This window comes from Erithacus rubecula, assembly GCF_903797595.1.
Source record: "Erithacus rubecula genome assembly, chromosome: 19".
NCBI classification, from domain to species: domain Eukaryota; kingdom Metazoa; phylum Chordata; class Aves; order Passeriformes; family Muscicapidae; genus Erithacus; species Erithacus rubecula.
The window spans coordinates 9,856,188-9,881,105 of NC_136671.1; the positions used below are offsets into that span (position 1 = coordinate 9,856,188).

The window sequence follows — 24,918 nt, forward strand, 5'->3', positions numbered from 1 at the left end:
TTGGGAGGGATTGTAAGAATCCCCCAGCTCCATCCCCTGATACTCTCCCAGGTGGCTCCAAGCCCCATCCAGCCTGGCCTTGGCCTCTTCCAGGGATGGGGCAGCCACAGCTTCTCTGAGAATTCCATCCCAGCCCTCCCCACTCTCAGAAATTCTTATTTCTTCCCATTATCCCATCCTGGGTGCCTGCAGCTGGAAAACACAGGGACTGACAAACCATGGTAAGAAAATGATTTTTATTTCTTTTTTTTTTTTCTATTTTCAATTTCTTTTTTCCCTTTTTTTAATGGAATTTCTGCTGTTTACAGATATGATTTATTCCTGATAACACAGCTTGGCAGCAATTAAAAAAAAAAACCAAAACAAAAACCAAACCCACTGCAACTGAATTAAACCCCATAAATACCAGCCCAGAAAACAATGGACAACCACCACTATTTCTATACAGGAACTATTATTTAATGTCACATTTTGACAACTGTTAATGGGCTACAGACTGTGGGCAAAAGGCAAGAGGTGAAATCTTTTTGAAACACCAGATGTAGAATAAACAGCTCATTTCTCAACATTTACATGATTCACATCAAATTGATGACACCCTAAATGTATTCCTTTTAAAGGATAGAAATTTTGCAATAAAATATTACATTTCATTTAATACTCTGGTACAATACTTCATACATTGCAGGAAAAAAAAAATAAATGCAAGGCCTATTCCACCTAATAAGATCCTTTTTCATTAGTCTTTAGTACTGCAATATAGAAAAAAAAAATCACAGTAATGTCATAAATAAACAGGCTTGAAATTATTCATTACCTTTCACTATTGAAAAGGGAGAAATGAACAATTAATTTGAAATAATGGAGTTATGGGTAGAAAATCAAACCCTGACAACACATCTTAGTCCCAGCTGTGAATTTCCTCAGCCCTACAATGAAAAGAGGGAACAGGTTGGATAACTTTGTTAGCTGTGTCCTGGTTAATTGTGTCTCAGACACATATTTTCAGGAGGAAAAAAGGAAAGTTTGGTCAGGATTAATAGAACCAATCAGGCCTAACAGGAGTTAGCTGAAATTAAAGTGTATTTCTCTAAAACATTCAGTAAATGAAGTCTGCAGCAAATTCACACTGGCATCAATCATTGTGCCTGGGGAGTTGGGGTAAATCTCCCTTGTGGGATAAAGGGATTTTCACTGGGATCCCTTTTCCATCCCTGCTCCAGAAGAAGCTCAGCCAGCACTGCTTCCCACTGAATTCCCAAAAATTGGGAATCCCTGAAACACTCATCTCCCCTGAACCAAAGGAGGTTTGCTTCACCTGCCAGAACCCCAAAGTTATTTGCTGGAATTAATACAGGAAATGCTTAAAAAACCCCTCCCTGTCTCTGGTGACAGATTTTAGGGAGCTTTGGAGCCAACAGTGGTTCAGAAAGGAGAATTTCTTCCTTTAGCCACAATCTTTGAAATCCTGCTCTCCCCTCACTGACATTGCCCCACCATGTGCTCCCCAGGACATTCTGCAGCAAGAATTCCCTGCTCCCAAGGAGAACAATTCCAAACCCTCCAGAGGCAGGTTCTGAACAAGGTCAGGAGGCAACAAGGTGCTGCTGCTGAAGTGCAGAATTTGACTCTGCACAGAGTTTGAGGCAAATATTGAATTACTCCATGCAAATCTCAACATTTCCAAGAGATCCCTGTTCAGCAAGAGGGAGCTGGGAACAGGGACAGGCTGGCAGGGGATGCAGAACAGGAATCTCTCTACCAAATCACATTTCTCTCTCCTCATCATCTATTCCAGTCAAGGAAGGGATAAGGATTCAGGGCTAGAGCATAAGGCTGTGACAAAGTCAAACACATTTATGGTGTGCTGGTGACAGGAGTTCCAAAAAATCAAATCCCAAAGCCCCAAAAGACAAAAAGGACAAGAGGCTAAGGAACAAAAATTCTGCTTAACATTAATGAAGCACCTTCATTCAGCTCAAACAAACTGCTCAAATATTGGAATTTGCAAAGCACTCTGAGGACCAGGGGGTGGAATCTCCCACAAAGCTGCATTAATTCCACCAGGAAGGCAATAACCCCACTGCAATGACACAGGAAGGTCAGGCCTGCTGTGAGAGGATGGGAACACTCCTCAGCACCACTGAAGTCACAGAATGTCCCCAAAAACAGGGACAAGGTGCTGGGGGGACACCAGACCCCACTCCTCCTCCTGGTCCTGCCATCCACAGCTCCAAGAGGAGCTGCTGGTCCAGGACAGAGCCAGGGGAAGGAATTCAATGGGAGCTCAGCAGATCTTCCTTGGGGAGTCTCTGGGAGATCTGTGTCCCTGCCAATCACAAGTATTCCAGGTGATTTTCCATGGCATTGGGACAGGAAGGTCCAGGTAGGTCCCAAAGGCACTTGGGGGTGGGACAGTGCCCCTGGTGTGGCCTTGCTGCTCCCTGTCCCAGCAGCACATCCTTCCCTCCCTAAAAATTCAGGAGGCTCCTCCACAGCTTCTACTCCCCTTCAGGAGGCTCCCTGACACCAGCAGTGGGTTACTGGTTTCACTGGTGTTAACATCCTGCAACTTCTGAATTAATACCTGAATTCAGTCTCATTTAATTGAGCACAAAGTCACCACAGTGTCCTCACAAGCCACCCCCAGGTCACTGAGTCTCCTGAAGGACACAGGGAATTCCTATTCTGGGCAGATATCACAGAAAAGAAACTTTGATGTAAAAACAACTTTGCATAAATTTTTCCAAAATAGCCCATCCAGCCACACAGCAAAATTGGAATCAAAGCCACCAATTATCACAAAAAAGCACCTTCATCTCAAGAACTGCTCACTCCAGGAAGCTCAGTCTGAGTTTGAAATGTATCAGGACTAATTTGATCATGCACTTGGTTCTATTCACGCTGGTGATCCACTGTTTTCCAACAATCCACATTGTTCCCATCAGTATTTTACATTTCATGTCACAGATTTATTCATGGCATTGCTCTCCCACCACCCACCCCCCACCCAATGCCCCCCCCCAAAAACCCCACAACTGCTCAAATAAGGAAAAAAAAAAAACCAAAAAACAAACCCCACTAACAGCCATACTGTGAAACCAAAATACTATTTAAAAAAACAAATGGATGACAGTCCAACAGTTTGCAGGATTCAAAACTGACTCTACAAAGTAATTGTCTACCTTGTAGAAAGGATTTCCTTTTATTTGGAAAATGAGCAATTGGAAATTGGAGAGAAGAGATAAAAACAATCTTTAGATGCTCTGAAGTTTTGCCTACTGAAGGATTAAAACCGTAAATAAAAGGTACCAAGCCCTCAGAGTTCACTGCTCACATGAAGCTTCTTCCATCTCTTTCTTGACCTTTTAAAACCCATTTTCATGTCTGGGAAAGCAAAAAAAATTAAGACTTATTGAGGAAAAACCCCAGCAGTCATTTCTTATTCAGGCATTGTACAGAAGGGCTCAGTTTTGACTCAATAAAGCTTAAACTCAACCCAAAGTCTCAACTCTGGCTTAGAAACTGTGTGGGTGCTTTGGCAGAAAAAGGTGAGACTGTGCATAGAGGTCATTAAAAAATAAATTAAAATTAGCTTTTGGAACTCAGGCACCCTATGGGGATAAATTCCAAGTATTTTTTGCATTCCTGGGTACATTTTCTCCCAAGCCAGGCTGGACACAGCCCCTCCTCTGGCCATACCCACCTGCCTTGGCCTGGAAGGCTCTGAACATCTTCTCATCTGAAACTCTTCTGCTGTTGCATCAGCCCCACATTTTCATATACTCTAGCACTATCTTCTCTCATTCTGAAATGAAATCAGGATTTAGAGTCACATCAATCTCATTTGAGACAAAAAGGAAAAAAAAACAAACAAAGAAACCCAAACCCTATTATCCACATCACATAATCAGGGACGATTTTATTTTACTTGATTTATTTTCAGAGGAAAGCCCAGTTCAACAGGGCAGGTTCTGGGGTAACTCAGCCTCCTTTGAGGTATCTGAGGATGAGAAGAAGAGCTCAAAACTGAGAGCAGGACTGAACTTACTCTGGACACGTTGGGGTTGGGGTGCAGGGGGGGAGAGGGCTCTGATCCCCACTCGTCTGGTCCGATAACGAATATTTAATGTTTGTGTACTCGTGACCTTTCCTCTTGCTCTTCTGTGAAGCAAAACACACAACACAAAGCCAGGTTTGGGGTTAATCCCAGCTACCAACCATTGAGACAGTGCAGCAATTCCCAGAGATAACCATGAGTGTTTTTAGGCAGGTATCTCCTGTTAATGGGCCATTGAGTCCCAGTGCATGACTGATAAAATTACATCATCCCACTGGGAGATGCTCCACCCAGGGGCAGGAGCCAAACATTTCCTACTTAGATAAAAACAGATTTGGAATATCAGAGCAGCCTTTTCCACTGGATTCCAGACCCATCTTCATCACCACTAGATCTTCAGAGGAAAATGACACCCTTCTCCAAAATAATTTTATCAACTGAACCACATCTGTCACTCCAGGATTGCAGCCACCAATTAATGGGACTGCTGCCAACACCCTGACTGACTGATGGGGTGTCAGGTTGGATTCTGACTCTGTCAGTATTTTGTTTTTTTGCATTACTGTATTTTTATTTTAATTTTCCTAGTAAAGAACTGTTATTCCTATTCCCATACTTTACCTGAGAGCCCCCTTAACTTCAAAATAATAATAATTTAAAGGGAGGGGGTTTACATTTTCCATTTCAAGAGAGGCTCCTGCCTTCCTTAGCAGACACCTATCTTTCAAACCAAGACAATCCCTATTTTCCCCCATTCCACCATCTCCATGAATGTACTCAATCCTCATCTCCTTGGCAGAAAATTCCCCATTTCATTCTTGAGCAGCCAGTGGGCTTCCCACTGACCTTATTTCCAGCCTGGAGCTGGGGCCAATGGAGCGACACCATTGTTTGTAGGAGCTCGAATAAAATAATATCTGAGCCCATTAGGTTTGATATAAAAAGCAGCCAAGCTGTTATTTGGATTCTGCACATATGCTCCAGGCTGCAGCCAATTGTGCTGGCACCCAGCTCCAGCTCCTGCTAGGGAAATACTCCAGGAAAGAAACAAAATATGGATTTTTCCTTTTTCCAGACATTCACAATGCCTGAAAACACTGAAACCTACAAGGTAGAATTTAAAATTTTGCAGGGAATTGGGGTTTAGAGAGGTGGTTTTGGGTTTATTTGGGGTTTTTTAATGCTGCAACAAGTCCTGAGACCTGACCCATTCTCACAGCAGAGGCTGGCAGAGCCTCCAGGGAGTTCTGGCTCCTGAATTCCCATTAAGAACATTCCTTGGATTGAAGCTTTTCCAAGATGGTCTCCTGAAAGTCACTCAGCTCATTCTGGTGTTTGTGATGATTCCTAAACCATTCTTAGCCAGCATTAAACAAAAGTTTTCTTGGGAACACAGCTTGGGAAAAGTTTTGTTGAACAAAATTGGATTTGCTTCATTGCACAAAGTGTGGGAGAGAAAGATGGATTGGTGGACACATGGTATGCAGAATTTGTGGAATGGGCAGCAAGGATATTTTGTAAGAACCAGCTGATAAAGAAGAACTAACTCAGCACATGTTGGAAAGTCCCCAGAAGGGAAAAATATATTAAAAAGAGTAAAAAATGAACTAATTAGCATAGAGAGCAAAAGGTACAAATCCCAACTGCTCTGAGGTCAGGGCAGGGAGCAGCAGGGACAGGGAGAAAACATCAGCTCTTCATCACAAAACCAGGAAACTGCTGTAAAACCCCCCAGAACTGGAGTGCAAGGAATTCCCTGAACAGGAAGGGGGAGGGGAAGGTCCTGTGGTTGTCACCACTTATTCCCAAACTGTTCTGATCCCACCACACTCAAAGTGCTTTTTGTTGGATCACCACACTCACCCTTTCATTTTCCACTCCAACAGATTAATCTCCTACCAATAAACTCCCCAAACTGGAATTGGAGTGATCAGAATTTGATTTTCCCCTTTCAGGAATGCAAGACTTGAAAACTTTTTAAAACACAAAGATCATGAAGTTCTGCTTTAATTAACAGACCCTTTTCTTTTATCCTTCCTTCACAGGAAATTCAGTAATAGGGAAGAAATTTGAGATCTGGGGGACAGGGAGAGCAGCAGAGAATTCCACTAAAATTAAGGTGAGGATTCCAGCTAATATTTTAAAGAGAAAATTCCATTTAGTAATTCAAGGAAAGGATTAGACTCAGTAGTGTAAGGAGGGGATTCCACTTAATTTAAGGAGAGGATTCCACTTAATTTAAGAGGAGGATCCTACTGAATTTAAGAGGAGGATTCCACTTCACAGTTTAGGGATAGGATTCCATACAATGTTTTAAGGAGAAGATTCCACCTGATAATTTAAGGAGAGGATTCCATTTCATAATTCAAGGAGGGGATTCCACTCCCTAATTCAAGGAGGGGATTCCACTCCCTAATTCAAGGAGGGGATTCCACTCCCTAATTCAAGGAGGGGATTCCACTCCCTAATTCAAGGAGGGGATTCCACTCCCTAATTCAAGGAGGGGATTCCACTCCCTAATTCAAGGAGGGGATTCCACTCCCTAATTCAAGGAGGGGATTCCACTCCCTAATTCAAGGAGGGGATTCCACTCCCTAATTCAAGGAGGGGATTCCACTCCCTAATTCAAGGAGGGGATTCCACTCCCTAATTCAAGGAGGGGATTCCACTCCCTAATTCAAGGAGGGGATTCCACTCCCTAATTCAAGGAGGGGATTCCACTCCCTAATTCAAGGAGGGGATTCCACCGAACAATTTCATTAATTCAAACATATTGAACTGAAATAAAGGAGACAGTTCACACCTTCAGACCCAGCCTTCCCACAACACAATCCCCCCCAAAATCCCCCCCAGTGCTGCTCCCTGCTGGCATCCTGCCCTGCTCCTGCAGGATATTTGGGGTGCACCCACCTGCTCCTCCTCGATCCTGCGCTGCAGGGTCTCGATGTAGTGCTGCACTGCCATGTAAATGAACCTGTACTGAGCCTCTGTCTGCACCATCCCTGAGCGCTGGGACCTCACCATCTGGATGGTCTTGGGCACATCAATGTCACAATCCACCCCTGGGAACATCCACAGCAATGGGAAGAGCAGGAGATAATCACAGTGAGGGTGGAGCTCACCTGAATGCTCCATCAGAATTGTTGGGGTGGATCCGTGAGCAGGAAAGGAAATCAAAGTGAAAAAGTACCTTTCTCTCTGATGATGTCAATGAGGATGTCAATGACAATGAAAGTTCCTGTTCTCCCAATCCCAGCACTGGAAGAAGGGGGAAAAAAAGGGAAATTAAATTTTTTGTTCTTTCTGAATGCACACCAAAACCCCCAGCCAAATGAAGAGTCTGGCATTAGGAGATAGAAGGCTTCTAAATTACAGCCAGAGGTTTCTAAATTGCAGCCAGAGGTTTCCAAATTACAGCCAGAGACAAACCAGAAACCTCAGAGAAGGGACAGAAATCAGCACTTCTGTCCCTCAGTGTTTATAAACACCCCTGAATCAGAAAAAACTCATGATTTAACATTTCCTTGAACAAAAACCATCTAATTTACAAGCTGAGAATACCCAGAAAGGACAGAACAGGTGGGATGGGACACCAGAATTCCCATGATCCTGCACTTGAAATGCTCCAGCCAGGAGAACATCCAACAGCAGAAATTGTCATTTCTGCAAAGGCTTACACTCTTATTACTGTATAGGGTTAGGGTGTAGTGAAAGGACACAGTAACATAGCACTCCTCTTGCATGGTGCAAGAAAGAGAGCTAAGGGCAATTTATTGAATAAAACCATTGCTTTAAATAAGAGAGTTTGTGCATAACAAAATATAAAATCTGCATGGGTCAGAGAAGGAAACATTTCTTGTCCCAGGTTTTCTCATGGATCCAACAGGTGTTTATCTTCTGTTATAATTATTTTTTTTTAATGCTTACAATAGAGAAAGGTCTCTAGTTTGGAAAAAAAAGCCTGAAAAAGTTAGACTGGAAAAATCCTTAAGATTTTCCCTGGGCCCAGCCCATGCCCTCACCTGCAGTGGACCACGACAGGCCCTGCATCAGGAATGCTCTCCTGCTTGTGGTGCACCTCCTCCAGGAAGTCCAGGACGCCGCCGGGGTCGCTGGGCACGCCGTGGTCGGGCCAGGTGCGGAAATGGTACTGCCAGACTGTCCTCTCCGTGTTCCCCTGCAGGGCAGGCACAAACCCTGCAGCTCCAAACACAGCTCCAAACACAGCTCCAAACACAGCTGAGTCTTGGGATGCAGTACAGGATTGACCAGCAATGTGGATTCTGTCCCCATCTGTTGAAGCCGGGTGGGGTAGTGACCCTGATCTCCTGGCACACATTATCTGCTAATGGGCCATCTTTAAACCAGCTGGGGCAATCATCTTTATCTGTCCCATGACCCACCCTTCATTCAGGAGGTATCTCCTGCTAATGGGCCATTGTTCAAAACTGGGTGTGGCAGTGACTCTTATCCCTGTGGGAGCTATCTCCTGTTAATGGGCCATTGTTTAGAACTGGGTGTGGCAGTGACCCTGATCTCCTGGCACATATTATCTGCTAATGGGCCATCTTTAAACCAGCTGGGGCAATCATCTTTATCTTTTCCACAGCCCATCCTCCCTCCAGGAGATATCTCCTGTTAATGGGCCACTGAGTCCCAGTGCATGACTGATAAAATTACATCATCCCATTGGGACATGCTCCACCCAGGGGGAGGAGCCAAGCCTTTCCTACCCAGATAAAAACTGAGATTTTGGACACCAAGATACCTTCTTTCCACTGAACTCCAGAGGAAAACCAGGCCCATTTTCACCACCACTGATCCTTCAGAAGAAAACTACACCATTCCCACTGCTTCAGCAGACCCACATCTGCCACTGCAGGAGGATGCAACCACCATTGAATGGGACTGCTGCCAACACCCTGACTGACTAACGGGGTGTCAGCTTGGATTCTGACTCTGTCAGTGTTTTGGGATTGTTCTTTGTAATACTGTAATTTTATTTTCATTTTCCTAGTAAAGAACTGCTATTTCTAATTCCCATATCTTTGCCTGAGAGCCCCTTAATTTCAAAATTATAATAATAATTTGGAGGGAGGGGGTTTACATTCTCCATTTCAAAGAGAACCTTCTGCCTTTCCTGTCAGACACCTGTTCTTCAAACCAGGACACTGAGTCCAACAGGGAGGGGGCACATCCCAAATCCAACCTCAGCACAGCACACAGAGCTCCACAATTCCCAAAGGAGGGAACAAGGCAGAGTCCTTGCTGGCACATCAGTCACTAAATCCCATGAATTGCTTCTTCTCCCTGATCCAAATTGTTCCTTAACTGGAAATGCCATTTCAACACTGTTGTCTCACCTTTTTCTCTCTTTCTTTAATTGAATTTTCCACACTCTGGACCCACACAAAACCTTTCCTTCTAATGCAACTATTTCCATGAGGGAGCAAACACCTGGCTGGATTGAAGTGCCCTCAGTTAAAAGCATTATCCCTCCTCCCAGATTCCCTGCAAGCTCTGCAGCAGTTCCTCTCCTGCCAAAAGCTGCTCAGGTAGGAGAATCTTCAATTATCCCAAGGGCAAAGAGAAAGATGGATGGAACTAAACGTGGAGCTTCAAAGAAAAACTCCATTTATTCACCCCCGAGTGCTTTTATTGATCCCAGAGAAATGGGCTAATCCTGCCCATTTTTCCTTTGCTGATCCACAAGCTGAACCTAAAGGACAAGAGTTCCTCTTGTACCCACCTGGCCAACTTTGGAAAGTTTCAGCTCTCTCAGGGTGTAATCGTGTGCTGCACTCTCCTTCACGTTCCGCACGCGCATCACTCCGTATTCCTTCAGGGAATATTCATCTGGCCAGTACTTGACACACTTACTCTGCAAGATTTCAAAATATATAGAAAAAAAAACAACAACAAAAAATAAAGGGATAATCAGGCAGGGAAAAAAAAAGGCTGCTTTGCAAACTGGTTAACACAACACATTTCAGATTCCACAGAGGACAATTGGGTAAAGAACATTTTAATGGGAATTTTTTCCTCTCCATAACAACCACTGGATATTTCAGACAGATACAGGCCACCTCTTCTCTTAGCACCTTTTGTGCCTGGCTATTTTCAAAACCTGGAGATTAAAATCCTGCTTTTTTTACACCCAGCCATGGGTCACAAAATACAGAATTCCAGCAGAATTCAGTCCCATAGGCTGCTCCACAGCCCAAACCCTACATGCTACAAAACAAATAAAGGTCAAAGGTATAAATCATTCCCAGTGGAAATAAAACTTAAATGTTTGCTTTTCCATGGCTTGCAGCAGGAAGGGCTGACACAGCTCTGGTTCCATCACAAAGGGGGTTCAGGCTCCTGCAAAGGGAGCAGTTCATGAGTCTGGAGCTTCTAAAATGCAGTTTTTGGTGTGCTGCTTCTCCATCAAGATTATCTTTGCCCAGGGGAGAATTCCATTCACTGAGGAATGGATTCACCTATCAGCACGTGGATTTGGCTCCTGTGACAGGTCCTGGGAATGCAGCATCACTGCAGAAATTACTGTAGGAGCAGCTTCTAGCAAGAGCAAACACACACCAAACATCAAGTCCTACAGAGCAATGGGGTCTATTTGCAGTTATTCTGAATATTCAGGAAAAAACATAGCACAGGAAAGCTCCTTCTGCCAGCCCAAGGCAGAGGAAGATGGCTGAACACATGCCCACACAGGCAACAAGATGCTTTTCTGCTATTTTTGCCCTTCTTTCCCTGTCACAAGGGGAGGAACTGAAGCAAATACACTGAAACTGAAACTAATACACTGTTTTTGGGGGGTGCCAGCAGAAATAACTTGAGCTCTGAGCAGTTGGTAGAGCAAGTCTGAACAGCAACATGATGTTAAAATAAGCTTTATTCTGGTTGCTGAACTGCCTCCAAAACCCCAAAACTCTTTTAATTCCTAAGGATTTGCTGCTTCTGCACTTTAAAGCACATCCAGGACTCGATGCAGGGCTGGGATGTTGCACAGTTCCTCCCTTCCTCAGGCTATGAGCTCTGCTGCAGAGTTCTCTCCTTCCTGCAAACAGCTTGGCCTGAGATAAAAAAAGGCTTTGATTTGATATCAGGACTGGTATTTGCAATTCTTTAAGAAGTGGAATAGGCATGAGAAAACAATCAAGGGTAAAGAAAGAATAAGCAATTCAGCACTGAGGAATTAAAATGTTTTCTCCAGCAAAAGGGCTGAGCAAACTTGGGGAAGAATAATGGAGAAACTGCAGAGAAGCAGAGGCCATTCAGGAGGTTCTTAAAAAATAATAAATAACTTGAAGGAAGAAAGGTGTATTCAAGTCAACTCTGCCAAAACAAGTCCATAATTTATTTCTCCTCTTTCAAAACAAAGATTATCACTGGGAAGGGGGAGCTTGTCCCTCCTTCAGTGAATTCTCAGGAAGGAAACACAAGTCCTGTTCCTTTATCAGGGTGATGAAGTGGCAGAAGTTTGCAAAGACTAAAAAAATAAATCCACAAGGCAAAGTCAAAGACTGAAAAAAATAAAAATCACAAGATAAAGTCTAATGGCTCCAACAAGCAGCACCAGTGGCAGCTTTGACACCTCATTTAGGGAGAGAATCCTGTAAAATCTTCTGTTATTTGTCTTCAGTCCACACACACAAAGTTACTGGGGGTGAGACCCCCTGCAATCATCAGTCTCTCACAGAAAAACTTCCACAATCAAAAAAAAAAGACACTCGGCACCTTCCAGAGCTCCAAGGAACCTGATGTCACACCAGATTCCACAAATAAATTGACTGATAAATCAATTTATCCCAGTCAGTTCAGTTCCTACTTGTACTCAGATGTCAGGACCTTTCCCAAAGCCAGCTGGGGTCTGGTTTTACCTTTCCTCTTTCCACTTCTTTCGTGGTCATGACAATAACTCGGGAATTCTCCTGGAACACCATCCTCCAGAAATCATTCACTGTGTTCTGCAGGCAGCCTTGGGTAGCAATGTAACTTTTTTTTGGCTTGGAGTTGTTGCACTTGGTTTCAAACTCAGGCTAAAAGAGGGAAAAAAAAAACCCCATCAATTTAACAAATGGTGATAAGATTCCCTTGGATTTAGGGAAGAAGAGGGGGGAATGCACTCACCATAATAATGTTAGCATTGATATAGTCTGAAACAGGTTCATTGGGATCACCATCGTGGAGAACAACTCTGGTGTGATCAACTGCAAAAACACACATGGATGTCAAGCACTTGCATTCTACAGCTGTGAATTAATTATCAAACTTTGTAAATTAGTGATTGGAATATTCCAAATTGCCACTTTTGCTTCCTTTAAACAAGTGGCTGTGACCAGCTGGGCCAAAACGTGTCCTGGGAATTGAGGAACACAGGGACACTCAAACACCAAGTCAAGGCAAAGCCTTGGGATTTGCATGTTAAAGTTCTGTCCCTCAAATTAATCCTCTTAAATTTAAGCATTCCAGCCTGTTGAAGGATATGAGGCTTTTAAATGAAAGCTGAAGATAAAAAAAACAATATTACAAATATCTACAAAGTGCAAATGTGTGAACCCAAATTGGAAATCACGGGATAATCCTGATAAGAGGGGAAATTATCATTAAAGAGAAGCCAAATCCCAGTGGTACTTAATTAACCATGTATTAATAAGGAAAATAAACCAGAGTAACATTAAATGGCAAGGAAGGATTGATACTTACAGGGTAAAATGTTTTTGTATCTATTTTTGTTCTTGTTTTCCTGGCGCTGCCCTTCCTTACGGCTGTAGAGGAGTTTGCATTCCTGCTGCTGCAAGGTCTGAAAGGAAAGCACACACAGAGGGGCTCAAAATAAAAAAGCAGGATGGCCTGGTCCATCCTCACAGCAACCCCTTCTCCCAGAGAAAAGGGAGGAGAGGAGCTTTAGGTGACCACAAATGGGTTATCCATAAATTATCCCAGTGAGGGAACAACAGAGTGGGGATTTCTGGAACACAGTGTCCCATGGACAGCAGCAATTCAATACTTTCACAGCCATTTGGGGGGTGAATCTCCCCACTCCCAAAGCTCCCTGGAGCTGGGGGCATCAGGATCCCAATGCTTTGCTCCAAGGTTTCACCCCCAAAGTAGTTCTGGTCTCACTACAAGGAACTCTCAGGCTTTGGAAGCTGCTCCCCTCATCATTCCCACCCTCCAGACTCTTCCTTTTATTTAACTGGCACATTTGTTCACTCCTGTCTCAGTCTGATACTCCCTCACTTGATGAGGGTGACCTTGGATAATTAGGTTCATTCTAAGAAAAAGAAATTCAGGAGATGCAAAGTTTCAAGCTCGTGACAAAACAGAAAACACCCTCCCCCACAAAGCTCTGCCTGTGGAATTCCAAGCAAAAAGGACTGAGAGCTAAACTTTCCCAGCAAGTTAAAGAATTGAAGTAATTAAATGTGTGGAAACCACATCTTCCTTCCTAGAGTTAATTATTATTGCTTGGAGCATCCCTGAGGAGAGATCCACGAGCAGCAGTGATTCCCAACAAGCCCATTCAGAGCTGGAACAACACAACCATAAATCTGGAATATCCTCCTCCACTTCACTACAACATCCCAGCACTAAGCTCAGAAATAACCATTTTTTCACAAGGAAAAACATTCCAAGGACTACCAGCATTCCTGTCTAGTGGTTCCTGGGACAAGAGGTTCATTCCTGCCTGGAGACAAGTAATTTAAATTCACCATCTGGGCTGCACAGCACAGACAGGGAGCCATGGACAACCTGGAGTGTGCTCCCTCCTCCTGCCACCATGGGAGACAGCTGGAGCTTCCCTGAGGGGAATGGAAAAGCAGGGCACTAAAACTGCTAGGAGAGGGCTTCATTCCAAAAAAAAAAAGTTAAGAATGCTGGCCTCACTGACAGCAGCAAAGGTGAAAAAAAGTGCAATGTCTCACAGGTAAAGCTCCTTCATTGGTTTGTTTTTCCTGCTAGACTTTTCCTTCTGTAAGGAAAACACTTTGCTTTTAAGGCTTTACTGAGAAATCCACTCCAAGAAAAATTTCTTCCATGTGTACCAGAGGTCAGGGAAGAGCTGTGAATTAATAGCTCAGTTATATTTTGCCAAACCAATGATCCCTTCCCACACACACAACCTCTGCTGACTTCCTTCCCTCTCCAGATGGGATTCTGGCCATTCTGCCCATTCAGCAGCCCTGGATCTGTCCCCTCCCTCTGGAAAGGGAAAGGAGAAAACTTAATCCTCATTTTCTCATTTCCCAATGCCATCACCTCACCATCTGATCCTCCTCTCACACACCTCTGTGTTAATTCCTTCACTTCTCATGGATTAATTTTCCTCCTCCTGGCAATAATCAGAGTACACTGGACACTACATTTAGCTAATGGTTTTGCTGATCAAAGAGGGTTTCTCCAAGGATGAGCTTTACAAATCCATCACTATTCAGGAAGTTTCTCAAACCAGCCTCTCTGGAGCTCCCTGAGCACTTCCCAGTTTCCTGTTGCCATCTGCTGGTGGAATTCCAGACTCCACTGGTGGTCATTGTGTGAGATATAAACCAGTCCATCATATCCAGCCTGGAGTTTTCCAGAAGAGGCTGGAGGAGCCTTGGAGCAACCAGGGATGGTGGAAGGTGCCCCTGCTCATGGCAGGGGGTGGGGTAGGATGGGATTTAAGGTCCCTCACAACCCAAATAACTCCATTATCCCAGGCTGCTCCAAGCCCCTGCCAACCTGGCCTTGAACACTTCCAGGGATGGAGCACCCAAAGCTTCTCTGCAAAGTTTCTTCCAAATTCTTCCCAATATCCAATCTAAACTTCTTCTAGGTTGAAGCCATTTCCCCTGTCCTGTCCCTACACACTATTTCTGGAAGAAAATTGGAATTCTGCCTGCAGAGAGAAATGAAACACCAAAACAAGCCAAAAATAAATCTCCAGAAGTCCAAGGAATGCATATAATTCACATTGCTTCATCCCAGAGCTTTCTCCCACTTCACAACAGCTTTAAGATCCCCAAAAATGAGTATCAAAAAGCACAAGGACAAGGGCAATGGATGGACTGAGAAATGGAAGCTTCCCTAAAAAAATGGTTCCCAACTTCCAAAACAGCAGAAGGAATTTGAAGGGTTGTTATAGTGGGACAAACACATGAGGCTCCCTCATGGTGGGGAGAACATCCAGGAGGGATTTTGGATAAAAAGTACTGGGACTTGATTAAAAAGTATTTGGGATTGGATAAAAAGCACTCTGAGAATCAGGGAAAAAAAAGGCAAATATTTCAAACCACAAGAATGGAGCTGGGAGCAAAACCAAGGATTTGAGGTGACGGAGAGGAGGAAACACAGGGAAGGCAAAACCCAACGTGAGTTTAACAGGGTGAGACTGAATAATGGGGGAAACATTGGAGGAAACATTATTTGGAATGTAAGGAATTACCTCAAACTCTTCCCAGAAGCCCTGCTTGACTTTATCTGTGGTCTCTGCCAGTTTGCTGAGCTCCCTCACTCGGCTCTCGATCTCGGCTGCGTTGATCCTGGTGGTGTTCAGGGGCTGAGACACCCCAAAGAGCACAGGGTTAGCCAAGAACAACCATGGGCAGACAACTCAAACACAAATCCCCAAAGATAAGGAGGTTTTATTGGGAATTTTAGCATCCAGGTATCTTTAGGGATCAGAATTTTGGAATTGAGGCGATGAGGAAAGGGACGGTGAGGAGTTTGTTTTTGAAGTCTCACAGTTTTTATTTAATACATTAAATTGTCACATTTCTGGATGAGAAAGCTACAGCCCAGGATGACACCAGGAAATTCTGCACATCAGAGACAACACTCTATCCCTTTCACAAGCCTAACAAAAATTGTTCCCATTTAAAAGGCTTTGTCATCCATTTCATGAAGTTTAACTCCTCATTTTTTATCTCAGAAAAGAAAAAAGTTTTGCAGAAAATATGGAAAACATCTGGAGGTGGCAAAGCTCAGGGCTGGGCTCTCCTTCTCACCTGTTTGAGTTGCAACACAGTGCCCAAAGTCTCCACCATGGGGTTCTTCTTGTAATGCTCCACCAGATCTGTCAGAGAGTCAAACTTCTCCCCTCCACCAACATCATATTTGAGATCCTGGAAAGACAAATCTCCTCTAAATAAATGCAATTCCCACCAGCACAGCCACAGCACCTCCAGACTGTGCCTTGCATCAGAAATAACCTCTAACACTCTTCTAATGAAATCTTTCTGTTAAAGGATAGGACTTTAATAAATAAAAACACTGCAGGACATCCCTTTTTTTTTTGCCATCTCTTTGAAAATTGGTTTATCTGAATTTTTAGAGAGTTGATTCCCTCTGAACCAGGGTTCAGGCAGCTCTGGATACAGGATGAGAATCCAGGAATTAGGGTTTGAATTGATTTCCAAAACTAAGTGTATGATTGGGTCCTGAAAGGCTGGTGCTGCCTGGCATCATCCAGATTTTAAGGAAGCAATGCTAAATTGTTTTCCTTAAAGACATAAATTTTAACTTCAAATCAGAGAGGTTTTCTTGAAAAAATAAACATATTCTGGTAATTCAGCATTTACAGTCCTGGTGGGTCCTTTCTACCACCAAACTTCATCTGTTACTGCATTCTAGGTGTTTTTTATAAAATTTAGTTATTGCACTGTCTTTGGGCACAACAGAAGTAAAACAGAATAACAAAAATCCATTAAAAAAAATCTATGATTATTTTTTAAATAGCAAGCCATGAAGATAGATTAAATATAAAAAATGTAATTTAATAATAATTCAGTTATTCAATATTATATTAAATATAAGATTTAGATTTCAGGGCATTCCTTGGAGTGAACACTCATTTTCACAGGCTGTTGATCTCTATCAGGTGCAACTGCCTGAACTGCCAGAAGAGAGACATCTGTGGCTGGATCTCCATTTATCCAATCACTCTTATTTTGAAAGAATCCATCCAGGAGTCTGCAAAGGCTCCCTGAGCACAGCAAAGTGTGATTTCAACCAGAAGGCCCTGACAAGAACCAGTCAGCCAAACAAATTTTGGAATTTTGATGCCATCAGAGGAGTCATTTTGATAAAGAGATGACCTGCAGCAACCCCAGGGAAAAAGGGAATTTTTCCAGAGTTCCTGAGCCCATGGATTCCCTGTTTTTCCTACCTGGCAGTGGATCATGACGTGTGTCACTTTGGATTTGCCATCGTTGCTCTCTCCTTTGTCATCCCCTGTCCTCACAGAAAGGACAAAGTCTCCAGGGTGGCTCTGGCTCTCCCTCACCAGGAAACTCCCATGTTTCCCTTTCTCTGTCAAGAGTTTCTCAGCTTCTCTCCCAGAGAGATGCCCATGAAACCACCTGGAATTAAAGTGACACAGAGGGAGACACCCTGCTGAGAATTCCAGCTGAATCCACTCGTTCCAGGTATTTATTATGAAATTTAATCCTTCTCTTCACTCAGCAATAATGGTCAGGTCTAGGGGAAACCTCAGGTGGTAAAAATAATAAATAAAATAAGCTTTGGAAGTGTCCAGGTGCACACCAGTGAGGACAAAAATACTTCAAAGCACTTCCATGGAGTTTCCTACAAGCTTCCAGTGAAGCTTTGATTTGGATCTTTCCCAACAATCCCAATGGATTCCAACAAACACCAGGTCACACTCCAACCTTCCTCTCAGTCAAGCCACTCATTCTTCTTTAATTTCCTTCATGAAACTTTCCTGATAAACTTGTGGAAATTTCATACTTTTGAGACCTCACCCTTCTATCCCATTAGGAAGTGGAGAGCAATCTCAATTCTTCAGGAAATAGGGCCAAAAATCATCTATCCTCCCCACCTCTGTCAAGGTTTTTTGAGGAGTGAGAATATTTTTTAATATTTCTCCTCATTTTTTCACTTCTAGGAATAAACAGGTATCTGCTGGCTTAATTCTGATCCCTGATATTCCTAAAACCCAGAGTTTCAAATTCTCCTTATTAACCATGCTCCACAAATCAGGAGTTTGAGGAATCTGGGGGTTTGTACAGCCTTCACTTTGTACCCACTGCTAGGAAAAGCACAAAAAGTTATGCCCAGAAATATTCCTGGGATTTCCTTGCAGCACCAACAGCACCAGGAGAACTCCAATTAAACATTCTCCCAGTAAAAATAAAGGGAATTCTGCTCTTTTTTTCAATCCTGTCCCACCCAAGGAAGAATGCTGAAGGGAACAGGTTCTGATGCTTCCATTGCTTCACCTTTAACCACATTTATTCACTATTTTGCAAGGAACCTCCCTGAAACAAACCCAAGGTGGTGGCCACCCTTTTCCCAGATGGAGGCTGAGTGACAAGAGGGACAAACACAGCATTTATTAAGAAACAGGAGGACATTGAGGTTCCAGCACTTCTCTGACCTTTCAGACGTGGGATCAGCACAGTTGAGGGGATATTTCAGCTCTATGACATCTCCATTCTTTTCCTTGAGCTGCCCATGGTGTTCCATGTAATACTGGACCAGCTCAGCCAGTGTGGCAAACTTCTCTCCCCCATAGAGGTCATAGTAGTCACCTGTGTTCTGGATCTTGATGTGGGTGACAGCTCCAGTTCGTCTAAGATTTGAAAGAGAGGACAAAAAAACCCTTCACAAGTCAGCTATCAGTCAATCACTTTTATATTTGGTGATGTCTGAGGTGGAGAAATCACAATTCCAGCACTGCAGAAGGGCTGAGCTACTGCCCCTCTGCTTCAGCTTCTCTGCCCACCAGCCAGGGAGAGCAGGAAAACAATTCTGTGCTGGGGAGGCAGAGTAAATCCTGCAACATCATCCCACCAGAAACCCCTGAGACCCACAGCAAACCCCACACACAAGCACAAGGGTGGAGGGTGGGAACAGTTCAATATTCTGGAGAGACCCAGCAGAGCTGGTTTGTTCCTTTCTCCAGAATTCCCACCAGCTCCCAAGGTCTTTCTCTCAGGAAACATTTGCCTTTTGCTGCTGCCACAGTCTCTAATATTAAGGAAAAGCAGCTCCTAGCAGGAATCCCCTCCTGTGCCACAAGGCCCCTTATCTCACAAGTATCCAAGCAGCACAACTCTTATCACCAATCCCACTTTTCCCTTTTCCTTTATCTACTTCCTCTTGCTGTCTTTTCCCCATCCCTACCAGGCAGTGTCAGGGGATAACTGTCACAGAAGGCCTATTTTGGAAGCTGAAAAAGCCACAGTTGCTCTTAAAAACTTGCTGACTTTTCCTGTGTGAGGAGAGTCTGGATTTCCTGCTGGATCACTAATTCCCAACACCTCTGCTCCTTCCAGCTGGTTATCAAATGGATTTGCAATGTTATCCAGCTATTTCTGCTTCCCCTGAACATTTCTGCCCTGCTGTAAAATCAGAATTCATTCCCCTCCAAACTAAAGCTGGGTAAAAGTGTTTGAGAAACTCTTCAGGGAAAATGGGAAAAAAAGAAGAGGGAAAAGTGAACGATGCTAAAAAGTGATCTGAGCATTCTTTCACCTCTTCCAAGCAGTTCATCAACAGCTCCACCAGGACAGCAGCAAATCAAGATCATTACCAAGCTGGGGCAAGACTGGAAAAACCCAAACTCACCTAACAGAGAGTGTGAAGTCTCCTGGGTTGCTTTTGCTGGGCCGTGCCAGGAAGCTGCCATCGACTCCTCTTGTTAACAGCAGGTTTTCTGCCTCCACCCCAGTGATATTTGGATGAAACCATCTACAAGAGGTTAAAAATAAAGAATGTTAATGAATAAACAGCAGGATTTCAGAGTTAGCTCACATAGAGTAATCAGACAGCTTCCAAACTGAGTTTTGCACCTAAATTAATAAAATTTCTGTTCATTGTTAGTTTTAAATTGCAACTATATATTAAGCCCAAGAATTACACTTATCCCCACTCTGACTGCCTGGATTAAAATGATATCAAAGGTACACAACATAAACACAGACCAGAAGTGGTATTTCCTTACTCTAGCAAAACACAGCACACAAAGAAACTGACAGACAAACAGGAAAAATACCTAAAAATAAAACAAAACATCCAAAGTGACACTTGACAACATTTGGAAGGTTAAAAACTGAACAAAACCTCATGGTTTAGGGCACAGCTGAGGGGGTCAGGAAGGAACTCCCTGCATGGACACCCCACTCACTGCTCTTCCTGCCAGGAATGTGGAGCTGGGCTCGGATCTGTCCCACTTAAATACAACCCCAGAGGAATCTCCTATTGATCCTCACCACCCACCAAGTGCCCTCAATGACTATCCCAGAGCCCAGCAGAGCTGGGGCTGGGCTGTGGCCAACAGCTCCATGTCCCCACCTCTGGCATTGACTTTGGGGACTTATTTGGTGTCACCACTGCCTCTGCTCTTATCTGGGATTCACCCATTTTTATTGCAGCCCTGAAGGAGTTCTGCATGAAGGGACTTGGTGAGGATTTTAGAAGGCAAATTTTAAAAATAAACCATCAGAGCAGGGATGTGAGCACGCCCAAGCTCAGCTCTGACACCTTTGCATTTTGCAATTAAAAATCACCTTTAATTTTCAGAGTTAAATCTTCATTCTTGTGTGTGCTGAAAGAACTCAGCCTGCTCCTCTTTGTTCATCTCTGGGTATTTTCAAAATACAGCAAAATATATCCAAAAAAACTCCAGTCAGGCTCATCATAGAGAGGAGTGTTATATCCAGAAAAATTGAACAGCATTCCTGATCCTTCCTGATCCAGTCAGCATTTCAGGCTAAATTGCTAAATCAGCAAAATATGAGAGCACAGGTCTAAATTTAGGGTTATAATTTCAATTGTTGCAGCAATTCCTTCTCTGCTGAAAAGTTGCCAATATTCCCACCAAAGCCTCCTCCAGACCATTCTCTTCAGAAATGTTCTGGAGTTTTGGGGTTCTAGAAAATCCAGATCTCCAGCAAGTCATTCAAATGGGAATTAGGATCCATTTCAGAAGTAAATTGTGTGAATTTTCTTGTGAATCTTTTTTTCCATAGTTAATAAGATTCTACTTGCACCACGAAAATCTATTAAATAGTTCCCATCTTTCACCAAAGAGCAACACAGAAAATACCAAATTTATGCACAAATTTGTTTATGAATTGAAAAAACGTTCAAAAATAATTCCAAATTATCTCAGCAAATGGGAATGAACTAATTAATAATGTTACATTTATCTAACAATTATTCAAGGGTCAAGGAAAGTTCTCAGAAAAGAACCTGCACAAGCATCAGCACCTGGCATGAACTGAATATTAAATACCACATTTCAACCCACAACAGGTTGCCTGGAGAAAGTGATCATATAGTTATCACATTTCTACTCCCAAAATTTTACTTCCATTAGGAGAAAACGAAAAAAAAAAACCCAGAAAAAATGTGCAGTAATAATTTGAACAGTTCACAAACTTTGAAAATATGCACAGGATTCAAGAGAAACCTGGGTAAGTTTTGGAGTTTATAGCAAAAAATATCTAAAGATAGAGGAGTAATTATTGGGATTGGTTCTCCAGATTTATTATATTGACATTCCATAAACTTTAACCAAAGGAATATCTTCCTCACCCCACCCTGAACCTTAAGGAAGTAGCTGTACGTGTAAAGGAAAAATAATAATTTATCTGCAGAGATTACTACAAATATTTAACCAGGAGAGGTTTAACATTTAGAGATTTAAAAGGAGAGGTTAAACACACAACCCATGGTTCAAACCCCAAAATCTCTCCCCCACATCCACACAAAGATGCCAAAAAAACCAAATGCAGCGAAGCCAAGCTGCACCTGGGAGGGTTTCTTGCACTTTAAGTGACTCTGGCTCTGCTGGCACCTCGTCCTGCTGCTCCCTCAGCTCCATATTTTTGGCTTTGAGTAGGAAGCTGCATTTGTCAGCCACCCCAAATAGCAGATTGGGGGTGTCAGAGATCCCTGCCAGCGGTTCCGGCAGCAGGATCCTCCTTGCAGAGCTCCCAGCCTTGGGAGGGGACAGCCAAGGGACAGTGACACCTCAGGACCTGCTCTGACACTTCCTTTTATAGGGATGGAATGCATTTTGGGCTTTTTATCCTGCTTTCCCTCCCCATCTCTGTGGGAGCAGGTGCAGAGCTGCCCCAGCCAAGGGCAGTAAATACAATCACAGGAGTCACCCAAACCCACGCTCTGGCCAAACTGGCTCCTCCATGGAATACACCATGCCCAGGCCATAATTAGTTCACAGCAAGGTAAGAAAAATCATTTACAAAATCAAGGGGGTATCAGCAAAGCAAGGAACCTTCTGATGAAAAAAAAAAAAAAAAAATCATGGTGGAAAATCCATCCTTCAGACAATTATCCCTTTTTTGTTATCATGGTCCAGCAAAAACCAGCAGGATCTGTGCTGCCTAAGTCAAACACTGCCAGCACATTCTCCCTCACCAAATGAAAAGAAAGAAATCAATACAATTTTCCATGCAGTGATTGGGTTTTTTAATCACCTTTGCAAGAGCAAAGGAGAGATGAAATCAGTTCTGTCTCAGCTGTCACAACCACAGCACTGGGGATGTGCTGACGGGTACTTTAATTACTCCTATTTATAGGCTCATCAGTTGATATTTCCCAGCTTTTTTTCAGTCTCCCTCACAAGTTACAATTTAGGGCTCTGAGCATAGGAACAGTATTTATTCCTGGCAAGGAGGAAGTTCACAGTGTAGCCAAAAGGTAACTTGTAGCCTTGTTCCCAGTGTGAGCAGGGACATCCAGAAAATGCAACATAGACTAAAAAAAAAACCTCCATACAGTTCAAAAAACCCCAAATCCTACTATAAATGGCCATGGATTGAAACCAAATCGTCCAGATTCACCATCCTGAGTGGAACGGAGAGGACAATTTACCCCTGGAGGAATTATAATTTAATAGGAATTACTTATAGAAGTGAATTGAAATTGAGGCTGCCCCATCCCTGGAAGTGTCCAAGGCCAGGTTGGACGAGGCTTGGAGCAATCTGGGATAATAGAAGGTGACAGGGGATGGAATGGGATTAATTTTATGGTCCCTTCCAACCCAAACCATTCTGGGATTCCATAAATCCCAGACATTTATCCTGTTAAAAAGGATAAATACGTTTATACTCTTTTCTATGGCAATAATTCCTCTGAAGCCCAACATTCACCCAAACCTCCGAGCCCAAAAGGACAGCGGGTACCAGACAAACAATAAAATACATTACGGGCAGTGAAAAGTTACAACAAAGAAATGGGTGGGTTTGTTTGTCATTTTGTCTTAAAAATGCCACAAGGGTTTGAAATGAGAGTGAATGCTGATATCTGATAAAGAGAGGGGGGCTCAGGAACACTCGATTTGCAGATGGGCGGTTTTAGGGTCGGGAAACCAGCGGTGCTGTCCCTCGATGGAACACGAGCGCTGGGTCTCGGCACTGAGCAGGTCCCACACACCAACAATTCACCCTCGGCTCCGGCGCTCCACGGGGACACCGCCCTGAACCCCCGGCACCGGGGAGACTGGAAACCACCCGACCCCTCCAGCTCCGGGACATCCCCCGGGAGCGGGATCGGGGAGCACGGACATCCCCCGGGAGCGGGATCGGGGACATCCCCCGGGAGCGGGGACATCCCCCGGGAGCGGGATCGGGGAGCACGGACATCCCCCGGGATCGGGGACATCCCCCGGGAGCGGGATCGGGGAGCACGGACATCCCCCGGGAGCGGGATCGGGGAGCACGGACATCCCCCGGGAGCGGGATCGGGAGCACTGACATCCCCCGGGAGCGGGCGCGGTGGGCGCTGCCGGGGCGGCTCCCGGGGGTCGCGCCCGCCCGCAGGGAGCAGCCCCGTCCCCGCGGTCCCCGTGAGGCGGCGGCCCCTGCCCGCCGCCCTCCCCGCCGCCGCTCCCGCCTCACCTCCGCGATGTCATCTTCCCCCGTGGCCCCGGCGGGTCGCGCTGCGCCGGCCCCCCCGCGCCGCCCGCCGCTCACATGGGGGTCCCGGCGGGGCCGCGGCCTTCGGGCGCTGCGGGGAGCGCGAACAACGGCGGCCTCGGGCCCGCGAGCGCGGCGCGGCCCGCCCCGCGTCACCGCCCGCGCCGTCATCGCCCCGCGCCGCGCCCCGCCCCGCGCCGCCGCTCCGCCCGGGGGGCTGCGGGACCCCCGGCACGGGGGAGCGGTGACACCGCAACATCGCCCGCGTATAGGGCAGGGCGAGGAACCGGCCGAGCCCCGAGCGGACGCGGGTTAAGCGGCGGCGGCGCTGCGGGGCCGCTCTCCGGGCCGGGGGTCCCGCAGCCCCCCGAGCGGGCGCGGGGTCTGGTGTCCCCCTCGCCGGTGACCCGGGGCTGCCCCGGGCAGCGCGAAGCGTCGCGGACTACGAGTCCCGTGCTCCCCCGCGCGGCGCGCTGACGTCAGACGCCGCGCTGTCCTTAGCCCGCGCACCCGGATGTGAGTCCCTTTTGCTCTCCCGGAAGGTGAGGATGGCGGAGTCTCCGCGATCAGCGCCGGGCCCGCCGCGCTCCATCCGCCGCCATCCGCTCTCCGGCGGCCCCTCCGCGGTCACAGGCGCGGCCCGGCAGCCTCGAGGAGCGGCGGGGCGCCCGCATGGGCGCGGGGGTGGGGAGGAGCGGGAGTGTCGCCCGTCCGAGCGGGCCAGGCCGCGGCGGGATGCGGAGGCCGCGGCGGAGCCTCCCCGGAGCTGGGCTGGGCTGGACGGGGGAGGCGGCTGGGGCAGGGCCCGGCAGCTCCCGGTGCCGGGACGGAGGCGGCTGCAGCCTCGGGATGTGTTCGCGTCTCCTCGGGCTTCTCACCGAGGAGCTGTTGTAACCAGCGCGCAGGAACATTTTAAGTCATGTAGAGGCGCACAGGGAGCAGGGCTTGGTTAGCTGCGGCTGG

General features: G+C 45.3%; 1 protein-coding gene across 3 annotated transcripts; it reads right to left on the reverse strand.

The window, feature by feature from the left end:
* Positions 1-217: 217 nt before the first annotated feature.
* PTPN11 (protein tyrosine phosphatase non-receptor type 11) lies at positions 218-24,123 on the reverse strand (the record flags this gene model as incomplete). Of its 3 annotated transcripts, XM_079322532.1 has the most annotated exons (17): positions 23,938-24,123; positions 19,640-19,762; positions 18,447-18,641; positions 17,217-17,409; positions 16,057-16,173; positions 15,495-15,608; positions 12,773-12,869; positions 12,197-12,276; positions 11,947-12,105; positions 9,810-9,941; positions 8,083-8,237; positions 7,251-7,318; positions 6,971-7,122; positions 4,052-4,164; positions 3,707-3,808; positions 2,375-3,387; positions 218-2,286 (listed from the first exon to the last, which is right to left on the reverse strand). In XM_079322532.1, the coding sequence occupies exons 1-15, from the start codon at positions 23,949-23,951 to the stop codon at positions 3,739-3,741; spliced, it is 1,782 nt and encodes a 593-aa protein (XP_079178658.1). In that variant the 5' UTR covers positions 23,952-24,123. The 3 variants fall into 3 exon arrangements, with proteins under 3 accessions (XP_079178658.1, XP_079178659.1, XP_079178660.1); XM_079322533.1 differs by lacking the exons at positions 218-2,286; positions 23,938-24,123 and adding an exon at positions 20,135-20,277 and having other exon boundaries at positions 3,145-3,387; XM_079322534.1 differs by lacking the exons at positions 218-2,286; positions 2,375-3,387; positions 3,707-3,808; ... (1 more) ...; positions 6,971-7,122; positions 7,251-7,318 and having other exon boundaries at positions 8,079-8,237.
* Positions 24,124-24,918: the final 795 nt, after the last annotated feature.